This window comes from Bidens hawaiensis, unplaced genomic scaffold, assembly GCF_021521415.1.
Source record: "Bidens hawaiensis isolate Kalapana, Puna unplaced genomic scaffold, B.hawaiensis_p1.1 tig00026819_1, whole genome shotgun sequence".
NCBI classification, from domain to species: domain Eukaryota; kingdom Viridiplantae; phylum Streptophyta; class Magnoliopsida; order Asterales; family Asteraceae; genus Bidens; species Bidens hawaiensis.
The window spans coordinates 318-15,067 of record NW_027494311.1 but is presented as its reverse complement, the minus strand read 5'-3'; the positions used below and the strand labels follow the sequence as shown (position 1 = coordinate 15,067).

At 39.4% G+C, this 14,750-nt stretch overlaps 1 protein-coding gene and 2 pseudogenes across 1 annotated transcript; 1 reads left to right on the top strand and 2 right to left on the bottom strand.

Moving 5' to 3' along the window:
• Positions 1-1,962: 1,962 nt before the first annotated feature.
• Positions 1,963-4,467, bottom strand: LOC143573994 (subtilisin-like protease pseudogene; annotated as a pseudogene).
• Positions 4,468-7,217: 2,750 nt separating this feature from the next.
• On the bottom strand, positions 7,218-8,089 carry LOC143573998 (blue copper protein 1a-like). The gene is made up of 2 exons (XM_077058735.1): positions 7,886-8,089; positions 7,218-7,556 (listed from the first exon to the last, which is right to left on the bottom strand). The coding sequence occupies exons 1-2, from the start codon at positions 8,049-8,051 to the stop codon at positions 7,231-7,233; spliced, it is 492 nt and encodes a 163-aa protein (XP_076914850.1). The 5' UTR covers positions 8,052-8,089; the 3' UTR covers positions 7,218-7,230.
• A 1,880-nt stretch (positions 8,090-9,969) lies between these two features.
• Positions 9,970-11,909, top strand: LOC143573993 (subtilisin-like protease pseudogene; annotated as a pseudogene).
• Positions 11,910-14,750: the final 2,841 nt, after the last annotated feature.

Below are 14,750 nucleotides of genomic sequence, written 5' to 3'. Positions count from 1 at the left end.
ATCAAGGAAAGAGACTTGATTAATATAAAAGAGAAGACCAAATAAAAAAATAATATTTAAATGGTTCTATAGATAGATACATTGCCTGTGTTTGATAGCGAAAATTTGAAGGATTATGTGTTCTCTTTAGCAATATAGCCGCACGACATAGGGATGTCACGGGATCCTTATGGTCTAAAGTCACAAGTTGGTAAATATTCAAAGATTTATAAGTGTTTACTAGTTTTTTACTGTAGCATTTAGAAACCTTTAATGCTAGCATGAAAATATTATGAATAATTTTACGGACAATGCACTTGAGTATATTATATAGCATTACATTAGAATCTAGAGACAACATGCATGTAGACAAGGTTTTAAATCTCCAGTGATGGAAAGTAGTTGGAAACAAACAAGGAAACACATACAGTCTTATAGAAAACCATAGTCTAAACCCTCAACCTCCGGGGAAAAGAAAACCACCTTACACAAATCTTGAATACTACTAGGCCAAAGTCTCATATAAACAAGAAAAATAGAAACACAAGTCTACAAAGCGATTAAGAATCTATCTTTAAACGAATATAACTTCCTCACTTATCATTTTACTTCTAGCTATTTGCATAAACTTGTGTGTTGCAGTGGGCGGAAATTCTTTCGGTTTAATTGCTACCACCAAATGTTGAAGTTTGGTGACCAGGATCAATAAACGTAAAACAATAGTTTAGATCATAAGCTCGATCGTTGTAATTCTCATTAGCTCGAAAAATTACAATTCCTAAACTCACAATGATATAACCCAACTCATATACTAGTTTAAACATAAAAACCTAATTAGACTAGAATACTAAGTCCTTATCATACTCAAATACTAATTAGTAAAAACATATTTAAATAATAATTAATAAATAAATTTCTTGTTGTCCAAGTCATTGACTCGATTTGTTCACCAAGTAATTTATTACATGTAAACCAAGTCACGTGCTCAACTTGATAAACAAGACACAAACTCATCGTAGGCTCGATGAGTCGGCCCAACCTGCCTCATTGACTCGACGACGGAAATTAAGTCCACCAAATGTTCCACTTACGACAGATTTGCTACAACTTAATTTTCGACTAATCATCGTTGAAATGATATTTTCAGCAGGTTCAGTTTTATCACTTTAAAATTAAAGATTGTGACCGAGTTTTGGAGTTATTTTAACATGAGAAAGGGCTTAGTCTCTGCAAACAAAATTGAATCAGTGAACATCCAAGTAGCTGCTATTCTCTATTCTAAAGTTTTTCAGAAAAGTATGTATATATAAGATTTCATTCCAAATTTTATTATAATTCAAAATAGAGGAAACCATGCTAATAAAAAAAATATACAATATATAGATAGATACAAAGAAAACCAAAGCAAGAACCACATAACTAACAACCTGTAGCAAACTACACAAAGATGAAAACACAAAAGTGCCTGCTTGTGATGAACTTCTAGTTAATATTTAAGAAATCGAGAAGTAATGATTCGATCATCCATGTAACTTGGTGTTGTGTAAAAACATTACTTCCAAACAAGTAGGATCGATTTGTCATCAGACCATCCACGCTAGGCTTGATCTTCAAAGGCACACCGGGATGGATCATCATGCCTTTATTGTCTATGCATGTTTTTATGTGTTTGTACTTATGGAAGGATGTTTCCACATACGGTTTAAAGACTCAGATCAAGGAAAGAGAATTGATAAATATAGTGAGACCAAATCAAAGATATTTAAATTATACTAAAGACAAGTACATTGTTTGGGTTTATTAGTAATATTAAATCACTTCATGACAAGAGAATGTTATAAATAATCTTAGGATAATACATTGGGATGATCTCATAACATTAGAAAAACTAGAGATTATAAATCTCCAAAAAAACAAGAAAGATAGGAAACGTACGTAGGAAACACATACAATGTTACAAAGAAGCTAGTCGGCGATTGTCTCTTAAACAAACTTGATAACGAAAGGGGTTCTAACCAAGTATTTACCAGAACGCCAAGCAATCGCCCCTTCACCGTAAGGAACGTTAACATCCTCACTACTGGAGCGTCTAAACGTTAGTTCATAAGTTAACTCTTGATTCACTTTGGTGAATTTCATAGTAGGGTTATGAACGACGACAACTGTGCCATTAGGAACAGTTACATCGGGCACCGATATGGTGTAAGTGGAATCAGCCTCTCCGACATTTGTTACTGTCCGTGTGTATGTTTTGTTTTCGCCACTTGCTAATGTCATCGCATAGGAAGGATAGTTTAGTTGCCCTTCAGGAATGGTTTTCGAGCACGAAACTGTTTTCTTTACAATGATTCCCACTTCTTGGCTTGTGTAGCCAAGCCCGCACAAATAAGGAATGTAATCATCTGGTTGAATGTCAAAAACTAGACCCGGGTCATTAGCTTTTGATGGATTTACATGGCCCGAACCAATGGCAAATATGTCTGCTTGGAGCTCTCTTTCATCCTGAATAGGGTTACCATTTAGGCTAACTTGATCGGCAGTTGTCATGATTGCCGATTTAATAGCCGCAGGTGACCAATCAGGATGAGCAGCTTTCAACAATGCTGCAATGCCTGCGAGATGAGGGCAAGACATTGAAGTACCAGACTCTATATTAAAATTAGAGCTTGTTTGTGTGTTATTCTCAACGGAAACAGGCCATGCTGCTAGCACGCTAACGCCCGGGCCAATAATATCTGGTTTCAAGATTCCAGGGCTTTGAAAATTTGGACCCCTAGACGAGAAAGAAGTTACCGCAGGAGCTGAATCTACTCCGATTACAGTCCCCTGGAACAATATAGTAGCCACAGGTGACGCGGTTGAGTTAATGTACGTCTTTATTGCGACTCCTTCTTTGTAACCAACGTGTGATGCTGGAAGAACGTGAACATCTGCGATAGTACTGTCACCCTCCACCACTCGGTTAAGCAGAATCATCGCGACACCACCCGCATTCTTTACGACTTGCCCCTTTTCAATTCTTCCATTTATACCTCTATCACACACTACCACCTTCCCTTTAACGTCGACATCGTCCAAAGATCCGTCCATACACAACGACATGTTTTGATCACCATTCAACCCCGGGTACACCAAAGGCATATATGTTTTAGGGAAATCTTTCGGTTGGAATAATGATTCCCCATCTAACAAATCCTTGCTTCCAAGAGAAACGGTTGCGGCTATTCTCCTATCCATGGTACTGGCCCCCACAGTTAGAATCCATGGAGCCTCATTCGCCAACGTAGACTCAGCAGGACCTGAATTACCCGCAGAACAAGCCACAAATATACCTTTTTGTATTGCAGTAAATGCTCCTAATGCGATACCATCCTGATAAAATGGAGCAGGATCTAGGCCTAGAGATATTGAAATCACATCTACACCATCTTCAACTGCTGCATCCAATCCAGCAATGATCGCACTCTCCGGACAATCCAACACCGTGCACACTTTATACATAGCCACATGAGCAAGTGGCGCCATCCCAACCGCAGTCCCTTTAGCATTCCTAAACACACTTACATCATTCACAAAATTCCCAGCCGCTGTGCTCGACGTGTGCGTACCATGCCCGTCTTGATCAAACTGTGTACTGTTTTCACCCGTTGTAAAATCCCGCAACCCGATTAGTTTATTATTACACCCTTTAATTTCACATTTCCCTTTCCATTTTGCTGGCGGTGTTGACACTCCATAGTCATTAAACGAAGGATGACTTGGAGTCGTTCCAGTGTCTAAGACCCCGATTATGACCCCCTTTCCGTAGTTCGAACCGGCCCAGAAACCAAAATTCTGGTGCAGCCCCAAGAAGTTAGGCGTATGAGTCGTGTGTTTCATGTACACTCTTTCAGGCCTTGCGGACACGAACCCCTCTTTATTCTCCATCTCCTTCACATGGTCCGGAGATAGTTTCGCTGCAAACCCGCTTAAAACATTATGATATGCAAACACCATGCTTGGTTCATCATTTGCACCGTTAGTGGCTCGTGGCAAAAACGAGTGGTACCAGTTTTGACGATCTTGTTTTAGAACAAACTGTTGAGGGGGTGAGTCTAAATGGACAATGTAGGTTTCGAGTTCAGCGGCATTGGCTGAAATGAAGGTTAAAACGGATGTTAGCATGAGAACCAATATTGAAGCCATTGTAGATTTGTAGCTAGCTAGCTACTGGCCTTAGTGATTTTGTGTGAGTTGTTAGGACATATTACTATGGTCATTCAAAAGTGTATTTATAGGTGAGTTGAAGCAAAAGGATAACGGCCACCAGCTAAATTCTGTGTAGGAAAGACGATAGGATGACTCCAGGTTTGGTTGCCGGATTTTACTTAATTTGTCTTTGTTGAGAATATTATTAGGGTATCTTCTGATTGGGCGGTAAGTATTCTACTTTGAGTAATTTTCTTATTGTCTTGATTAAGCTTCAGTGATTACTTAAAGCTCCTTTGGAGTTTGAAAATGGTAACGGATTTGGACATAATGTTTGCTTTTAAGATGCTTGAAAAATATTATTCATTGGGTTTGACCTCGTCTCACTTAATCAAAACTTTAAATATTATAACATTTAAATGTGAACTCTTTAACTTTTCTGTTAATAATAGAGTGCTGTGGTAGAAGTCTTGTTTTAGGGGTGATTTAGTCCAGGGGTAATATGGTCATTACGCCTGCTGAGTTTGTTAACCATTTTTATGGTTGGTACTTGTGGTGGTTAAGGGTATAAGTAAGGTTACTAATGACAGGTTCACTTTAACTTTTCATTTCTTTGTAATTTTCTTTAGATAATTCAATAAGAGGGAAATGGATCATTTGAGTATTGTTCTTGATTTAGTTTTTGTTTGTGTTTATTGTAACATTTTTAAGATCGCATTCAAAAAACTAGAATTTGGGATTGAACCGAATTTTACTTTAGCTGATTGAATTGGCTCCTTATCCAAATTTGAATACATTATTTTTTAAAGATTTGTTGTATTTGTCGGGTTTTTTCGAGTAAACACGAAACTATAACAAAATTAGCTTATTTGAATTGGCTTTTCATTTTCTATTTGAATTCGAACAGAATTAGGTACACTTTACAAATTTTTTACCTTCGCTAATCAGAATAAATAAACTAGCACCCCAGCACTGGAGCAGTTTAATGTTAAAAATAATTGTTAACATCTTATATTATTTTATTAGAAGATAATTAAGATGATTATTTTAAATCTATATACAACATATTAATTAGCAAATTCATGACATAATAACATATTGCAATTTTGTATTGTATAGAGTTTAGTTAATTAAAACATGCATGTAAATTCTATATTCTCTTATAACTATGTATTCTTCTTGCATAGCAATTTAAAAGTATTTATATTCAAAAGAGGGTGGCGCACAGCTTGTTGCCCGCTTACCAGTTTCTCTATTGTAATTGAATCATTTTATTTTCTTTAAAGAAATTTATTCCTTTTAAAAAAAATTACAATCTGATCTACTCCTATTGTTACACTAATGTTTAAATGGGCCAAAGTCCCATTTAAACAAAAAAATATAAACATACAAGTGATTAAGAATCTATCTTTAAATGAGTTTTACTTCAATTTTAGTTCATGTTGCCGTTCAAAAAAAAAATCTAATTTAGGGAATGTTGTACCACGCACAGCGATACAACCCATTCGTCACTAATTTATCACAAGTTCCTAGTTTGTTTTGCGACGATTATTGCAAGCTAGAAAATGAGTTTGCAACCAAACAAGATGTCGCTAAACCGTGATTGATAAATTTGTGGCAGATACTGTTTGTGGCACATCACATCATAGCAACATATGCACAATCAACCATTAAGAACACGTTTGTTTCACGGATTTTTTTTAATGAAATTGGAATTTGAATTGGAATGGAATGTTTGAAAATCCTTATCATATGTTATTGGAATTGGAATCTTCTCCATTCTATTTATCTCCCTTCAATCTACTACTAACATTAAATAATAAAATAAAAAAAATGATAATTTAAAAAAATCTAAAAATATAAATATTAGAAAATTAATTAAAAAATCAAAAAAATTATTTAAAAATCAAACATTAAAATTATAAAAAAAACTAAAAAATATATTAAATATTTATAAAAAAACTAAAAATATATTAAACTAAACAAAGTATTAAACAAGAATTTAAACGCAAAACAAAAATTAAAGTATAATAATAATATATGTTTTTCGATAAGATGACAGCAACAAGTGGACTGAGTGACTGAGTAGTTTGATTATAATAATAATAATAATAATAATAATAATAATATAACAATAATATATGCTTCCATCTTCCCTGTTTAGTTTAACTAAACACACACAAAACCCTAACCTGTGGTGGAGGAGAACTCCGATGAAGAAGAACGACGGTGGAGGTAGACGAGAAGGACGGTGGTTCACGACGGTGGAGGTAGACGGGAAGGACGGTGGTTCACGGCGGTGGAGGTACACGAGGACGGTGGTTCACGGCGGTAGAGAACGGCGGTGGAGCATGGTGGTGGAGAGAGGCGGTGGAACAGAGTCAATGGTAGTGGATTGGTGAAGATGATAATATGAAAGAGGGGTTAGGGTTAAAACATTCATTGACATTCCTTTCAAAACTGGTGGATTTTAAAATCCTATGAAAATAGGATTTGATGGGATTCTCTTTCCATTCCAATTCCGGTTAATAGAGAAACGAACACAGGAATCTGTGGGATTTAAAATCCCATTCCGTCCAATTCAATTGAATTCCGTGAAACGAACACGCCTAACAGATTTTCGACAGACAGTGACGGATTTACGACTAAAATTAGTTTGCGACTAAAAATCTGTCGCTAAATCGTGATTGATAAATTTGTGACGGATCTTGTTTGTGGGACATCACATCCAAGCAACATATGCACGATAAACCACTGTTAATACAGATTTTGACAGACAGACAGCGACGGATTTACGACCAGCTTTTGTTGCTATGATGTAGTTTTGCGACAGTATATACATTTATTGGTTAATGGTTTTTTTGTAGTAGGGTCACATTAAAGACCTGATCACTCTATATATTTCTCAAACAGGGTGCAATTTTTATAGTTTCACGTAGGATAGTAGCCAATTGATTAACTTAATTCTAAAGAATTCATGTATGGTACATCAACCATCTTCAAACGGATACACTATTTGAACACAACGCACAATAAATGCTGTAAATTAAAACAATGGATATTTTAAACCAAAAGCAACAAAAGACTGCCGAATAATGCAACTACGAATTCATAGATAGTTGGCACTGCCAATTTGCCCGATGCAGATGTCGCTATAGGGCTTGGAGCTGGAGCCAATGTTTGAGGTAGAACCGTGATAACAAGCTTCATGTTTCTCAACTCGCAATGCTTTCCGACACCACAAATGTACCATTTCCTTCCTGGGGTTTGAAGGTGGACGACATCGTGTCCACTTATCATGATTCCATTTGAAGCTAAAGCGTTACATTGTTGGAAGCCGGTACCATTAACTTTCACCACGGTGTGGGAACCAACCGCATAGTTGAATACTGCATCAAGTGAATTGCAAAGGATTACACATATTAAACGTCTTTGGAATTATATTAAAAGAAAATCGGTATTACAAAACTTGCTATTAGTGACATAATTTTGTGACCGAAATTTATTAACAAGTTTGCGACAAAACTCAAATCAATCACAAGTTTGGTGCAACTCAGTATGGTGCAATAGTGACCATAGAGACCGATAGTGAATGAAAATAAACTTATGAAACATTTTGGAAAGCGGTTGTATAGTCTGACTAAAACCGGTCGCATAATTTGTGACCCATACTGGACCGTAATGAATCAAAATAATATGACCGGGTTATATAACGTACCGAGGGTATCTCCAACAAAGAAAACCTTATCCTTGGCCCATGTTTGATAATCGAAGTCGAGTTTCCAACCATTTTCATCCCCGATAATGTATTCCTTTGCGGAGATTGTGGTTGCAAGAACAAAAAGTGTTATCATGAAGACAACGTTCAAGTGGGATGTGGCCATTTTGTAATAAAATTTGGGGTTTCTAATTAATATTTCTATTGAAAACTATAAAATAATTTGTTGGATGAAATAATAGCTAATCGTTTTCTGACTATTTATACAATTTTCGAGTTAACATAGGGTACCGGCTGTAGACGGCAATGGTAATGTGGATTTGGTCTTTATAGTGCATTTGATCGCCACATAACAATAAATTTAAAAATGTTGCTTTCGTTACTGTTTTTTTATGCTCTGTAAATAATAAGTTTGATATTGCTGTACTATTGGATTTTATATAAAGGGTAAAGTTAATCTACATATGTTTTTATTGTACTAAGTGTGTGAAGTGAAAGGAGGAAAACACGTGGTGGCATTTTCGTATTGATTTCTATTTTGGGTCCCGTCTCCACCTTTGTTCGACCCGAATAACCAACCATACTATCTGCAACCAACATCAGTACTGTTATTGGAACTGCCAAATTCCATACTTCAAGTCAAGTCATACCCGAATCCCCAACCCGATCATTGGAGACGAGCAAAACCAGACGACGTTGTGGACCAGGGTCTCGAGGAAGTTTCACACCATTATGGGCGTATAATCATATCGCTCCCACAATAAGCTTAGTTCAAAATACCGAAAATGCAGATTAAGGTGTCAACATATTGTAGTATTTGTAATAACAAATGCAAAATTACGAACAAAGTGATCTTACATCTAAAATGAAGCAGATAAAATTTACGTCTAGAAATACGGACAAGCTTTCAAACTTACATAAGTTTGGGATATTTTCTGACATAGTTCAAAGTGAGTGTTGGTACTCAAAATGTCTTAAACAAAGTAGTGGTTAAAAAGGAGGACGTCCAAGACACCCGACTACACGACAAGCCGTTAAATGCACTAAAAACTTGAATAAGTGTGAGCAGGCCCGGCTTCGAGAAAGCAAAAAAAATTTTGGGCCGAAGGCGAAAATTTGTTTGGGCCTTAATTTAAAAGACGTATCTTGTTTGTTTAAACAATTAAATTTTTATATGAGTTTACTTGGTTATAATTTGAGTTGTGTAAAATTTTTTTGTATAAAAATAGGACTAAAAATGTCTTAAATTTAATTGAGACTAGAACTCATAACCTTTTTTTTTATTGAGAGTAATACTTCCTTGCCACTAGACCAAGCTATTGGTTATGTAATTGAGTTTAAACATTATATATATATATTGTTTTGAATAAAAATAAACAATTTATTTAAAAAAAAAATTTGGGCCAAACGGGGTGTCGGGCCTGTGGCCGTCGACCACCCCGCCACCCCTGTGGGCCCAACCCTGAGTGTGAGAATGTAACATTAAAGTTGTAAGAAAGAGTACCGAAAAACATTTTTTATCTAAGTAAATTTGTCCCAATGATAATCTGAAATGCGATTTATACGTTATATTCTTCGATCGGAAGAGCGATCCATTCGCCAAGTGATCCTGACTGTCCGAACCTTTATCATTTAATAATAATAATAATAATAATAATAATAATAATAATAATAATAAAGTGTTTGGGCTTAAACCTTATTTGACTAACTAGACTAGGCTGAATTAGTAGATCCATAACCCAAATAGCTAAGAGCTTAATGGACTGAAAATATAATTCTTGATAAAAAATGACTGGCCCACAACAAAACTCCTGATCCAACTGAGAAGGTCCACCCGTCTTGAGATCCACGTTTTTGAAACATGTGCCACATGTAGGCCAATAGGATTAAACAATTATTATGCATCTGATGGAATAATGTGTACTTTTAGAGATCCACGTTCTTGCATTTGCCTTTAGATATCTGGTGACAAATTTCTTCTACTGATCGTATACATTCTTGTTAAAAACATTCAATACATATCTTGTGTACATAGTACAGTAACTAGTACATGTTAGCTAAACAATTATTATACAATAATTACAATGGCTTCTATATTGATTCTTGTTCTAGTGACCATTTTGATCTTTACTTTCATCAATGCTGCTGAACTTGAAACCTACATTGTCCATTTGGACTCACCCGATGATCAACAGTTTGTTCGAAAACAATATCGTGAAAACTGGTATCAATCATTTTTACCGCTAGCCACTAATGGTGCAAATGATGTACCAACCATTGTTTTTGCATATCATAACGTGCTAAACGGGTTTGCGGCAAAACTATCACCGGATCATGTTAAGGAGATGGAGAATATAGAGGGGTTTTTATTTGCAAGGCCTGAAAGAGTATATATGACTCAAACTACTCATAGTTCTAACTTCTTGGGGCTGCACCGGAATGTAGGGTTTTGGAGCGGTTCGAATTACGGAAAGGAGGTCATAATCGGGGTTTTAGACACCGGAACAACTCCGAAGCATCCTTCTTTTAATGATGGTGGAGTCCCTAAACCACCAGCTAAATGGAAAGGGAAATGTGAAGTTGAAGGGTGCAATAATAAACTAATCGGGTTGCGGGATCTAACTAAGGGTGGAAATGGTCATACACCGTTTGATGAATTCGGGCATGGTACGCATACATCGAGCACTGCAGCTGGGAATTTTGTTAAAAATGTGAGTGTGTTTGGGAATGCTAAAGGGACTGCGGTTGGGATGGCGCCACTTGCTCATGTGGCTATGTATAAAGTGTGTACGGATGGGGATTGTCCTGAGAGTGCGATCATAGCCGGATTGGATGCAGCAGTTGAAGATGGTGTAGATGTGCTTTCGCTATCGTTAGGGATTGATTCAGTTCCGTTGTATCAAGATGGTATCGCGATAGGTTCATTTACCGCGATACAGAAAGGTATATTTGTGGCTTGTGCTGCTGGTAATTTCGGACCGTCTAACTCGACATTGTCAAATGAAGCTCCATGGATTCTTACAGTAGGGGCTAGTACCATGGATAGGAAAATAGTTGCAACCGTTTCTCTTGGAAACAAGGATTTGTTAATAAACGGAGAATCGTTGTTCCAACCGAAAGGTTTCCCTAAAACATATATGCCTTTGGTGTACCCGGGGTCGAATGGTGATCAAAACACGTCGTTGTGTATGGAAGGATCGTTGGATGATGTCGATGTTAAAGGGAAAGTGGTAGTGTGCGATAGAGGTGTTATATCGAGGACGGGAAAAGGTAGGATTGTAAAGAAAGCTGGAGGGGCTGCGATGATTCTAGTGAATGAAGCTTTAGATGGCGATAGTACTGGTGCGGATATGCATGTTCTTCCTGCTTCACATGTTGGTTACAAAGATGGAGTCGCGATCAAGAGGTATATTAATTCAACCGTGTCGCCTAAGGCTACTTTATTGTTCAGGGGGACTGTAATAGGAATAGATTCCGCTCTTGCAGTGGCTTCTTTCTCGTCTAGAGGGCCAAGCTTGCAAAGCCCGGGAATCTTGAAACCGGATATTATTGGCACGGGCGTTAGCGTACTAGCAGCATGGCCTGTTTTTAGTGAGAACAACACACAAATAGGCTCTACATTTACTATGATCTCGGGTACATCAATGTCTTGCCCGCATCTGGCGGGCATAGCAGCATTGTTGAAAGCCGCTCATCCTGATTGGTCACCTGCAGCTATCAAATCCGCAATCATGACGACTGCGGATCAAGTCAGCCTAAATGGTAATCCTATTCAGGATGAAAGAGGGCTCCGTGCAGACATATTTTCAATAGGTTCGGGCCATGTAAATCCATCAAAAGCTGATGATCCCGGTCTGGTTTTTGACATAGAACCAGATGATTACATTCCTTATTTATGCGGGCTCAGCTTCACAAGCCAACAAGTTGGAATCATTGTAAAAAAACAGTTATATGTCCGAAAACAATTCCTGAAGGACAACTGAACTATCCTTCCTTTGCGGTGACATTAGCACATGGCCAGTAGAGGAGAAACCCCGTTCAGTCTCACTTATGGCACTGAAGCCATGGTCCTGGTCGAAATTGGTTTACCCTCACCAAGGGTCTTGATTCAGCCAGAAGACAATGATGCGGAAAGACGGTTAGACCTTATGCTAACCGAGGAACGCAGAGACTTAGCCGCAGTGCGTGAAGAGAACTACAAGCGACAAATGCAAAAGTACTACAACACGCGGGTAAAACTCTGCAACTTCAATGTAGGAGACTACATACTGCGTAACAACGAGGCTTCGAACCAACAACGCCCAGGAAAACTGGCCCCGGTCTGGGAAGGGCCATACATTATCAAAGAAGTTCTGGGAAAGGGCGCATACCGGCTCGAAAGGCTCGATGGCACTCCATCCCAAGAACATGGAATGGAGCTCAATTACGCAAATGTTATATGTAGATAAATTCCAAACCTGTAAAGAAAAGGCCTAGAGCCACTTCTAATGGAAATGATTCTCCTTTCACAATGTGTTGATAGCCTTACCTTTATACTTATGAACTTCCCACACTGATGTGCCGGTATTCAACGCATAAATATGGGAAGAAGTCGTTACGTGTGGAAGGCGGCAAAACCCGCATAAACACAAAACGGTAAAAATTTCAAGAGGAAAACCTCCACGCAGGTCAGATGTAGGAAAAGTTTAGCCATCCTACTAAGTGCAAGTGACGGTCTTACCCGCACAATCACGAATGAGGAAGCAAAACTTCAACCTATTATCTACCACATTCAAAGGTTAACTTATTCTAAACACTTAGAAAATTTCAAAGGAAAAGATGAGGAAAACTTCCACGCAGGTCAGATATAAGTAAAGTTAAGCCATCCTAAGTGTAAGTGACGGTCATACCCGCACAATCATGAAAGAGGAAGCATAAACTTATAATCTGCCACGTTAAAAAGTTAACTTATCTAAGTACTAAAGAAATTGTTGAGTTAAATCAAAACATGCGTAAAATAAACAAGGCAAGGGATTAGCACATAATCTTTATTCCATCAAAATTCAAATATTACAAAGATTGCTGGGTGCATACCCGCATACAAAAGAAGCTATACAAAAATAAAAATCTACTCTAATGGTGGAAAGGGATCTTCAGGTTCAAGCTTCAGGACCACTTCCACTTGGACCCGCACCATCAGTAGAGCGTGGTGGTTCAAGGAAAGCTTTAAGGATAGCTAGCCCATCATCAGCAGCAGCAACTTCGTTCACCTTCTCCACCACCGGATGCGGGAAGGCGGCATACTGGTTCACTGCTTGGTCATAAACATCTTCAGTATCCACATCATACAAAGGGAAGTTGGAAGGCGGGATGCCTTTCTCAACGAACCCTAGACCAAGCAGGAAGCCGGCCTTTTCCCCATCCTCATGAGAAGCGTTGAGGGCTGCGCTCATGGCATCGTCGTATGATGTGTCCGTGAAGATTCGATGCACAACCTACAAGAAAAAATACAAGTGTCAAAACCTTTTCTATGTGCAAAGAAAAGTGTAAAGATATGAAATTACGCATACCTGAGACAACGCTTCTCGAAGAAGCCATTCCTTGGTAACCAGAGCTTCCTGGAGGGCAGCTTGAGCTTGGTTACGGGCGCGTTCGGCTTCACTTTTGTTGAGGTTGGCAAGCAACACTTCTTTAGCCGCAGCCTCTTCAACGCCCTTTAGCTTCCGCTCAGTGTGGTCAAGCACCCCCCTCTGGTCCAAGATCTCTTGGAGCTTCTTGGCGTCTTCCATCGCCAAGGCATCATGAGCCTGTTGGAGCGCCTCTAGTTTGGCTTTAAGTTCCTCATTCTCGAGGCGTAGAGGCTCAGCAACAGCTTCAGCCTTGGTGGCCCTTTCAGTTGCGTTCCGAGCAGTTTCCTTAGCCAGCCGAAGCTGTTCGTTAACAGCTTGGGCAGCCTTGGAACGGGACTCGAGACGGGCCTGAACTTCAACTTCAAGGGCCTTGAAGGCCTTCTCCTTCTCCGCAGCAACGGCGGAGAGCCTCCTATTCTCCTCCCGGACAGCCCGCGCCTGAGCTACTTCTTGGATACGAGCTGCTTTTAACTTGTCGTTTTCACGACAAAGCAGCTCGACGCGCGGCTGCATCCGGGCCAGGAGAACCCGAAGCTCATTGGTTAGCCTACCCTCCTGGTAGCTAGCCATGGCTTCCCCCAACGCACCACTGGGAGCTGAGTGACGAGCCCACTCCACGCACTCCACAGGCGTGCGAAGGGTTGTTCCTCGGCGGATGTTCCATCGTGGAACATAAACTTCATTGGAATCCGACACTGCAAAAAACAAAAAGCAGTTAGGAAAAGATGATATAAATAAAAAAAAAAAAGCCCAAAAGAACCCTACGCACCTGTAGGGTCGACAACAGGCCGATAGCCGCCAAACCCATCACCTGAACCCAAGGGAAATCCGTCCAAGAGGTCAGGCAGATGGGAAGGAGGCAGAGGTTGGCGAGAAGCCCCAAGCATACCTGAAGGATCGGCCGTCTTTGCCGATGACGGAGGAGGCATGGTGAAGGCCGCCGCGGTAGTAGAAACCAACGGAGGTGAACTCACCGTAGGTGAACTCACAACCGTGGTCGCCGCTGCGGAGGAGTCCGCAGAAACAGTCACTGCCGGCTCAGTGAAAGATTCAGTAAATATGGCACTGACAGCCGGCGGTGATGTCATCACAGTTGGAACAGTTGGCTCAACTGGGTGAGTAACTGAACCAACTGAAGCAGGCGCAGCCGCCTGGGTCATCGCCTCAGGTAGGCTGACCAAGCCTACCGTCATGGGTCCGGATGTGCTCCTCCCCGCTCCACCCTGGAATGCGGTAGCATCCACGCCTGCACAAAG

Excerpts from the sequence above, each read along its gene's own strand:
- LOC143573998 (XM_077058735.1), bottom strand. The coding sequence starts at position 8,051 with ATGGCCACATCCCACTTGAACGTTGTCTTCATGATAACACTTTTTGTT. Across the intron at positions 7,557-7,885 it reads CTTTGTTGGAGATACCCTCG|TATTCAACTATGCGGTTGGT; the intron begins GTACGTTATATA and ends CACTTGATGCAG.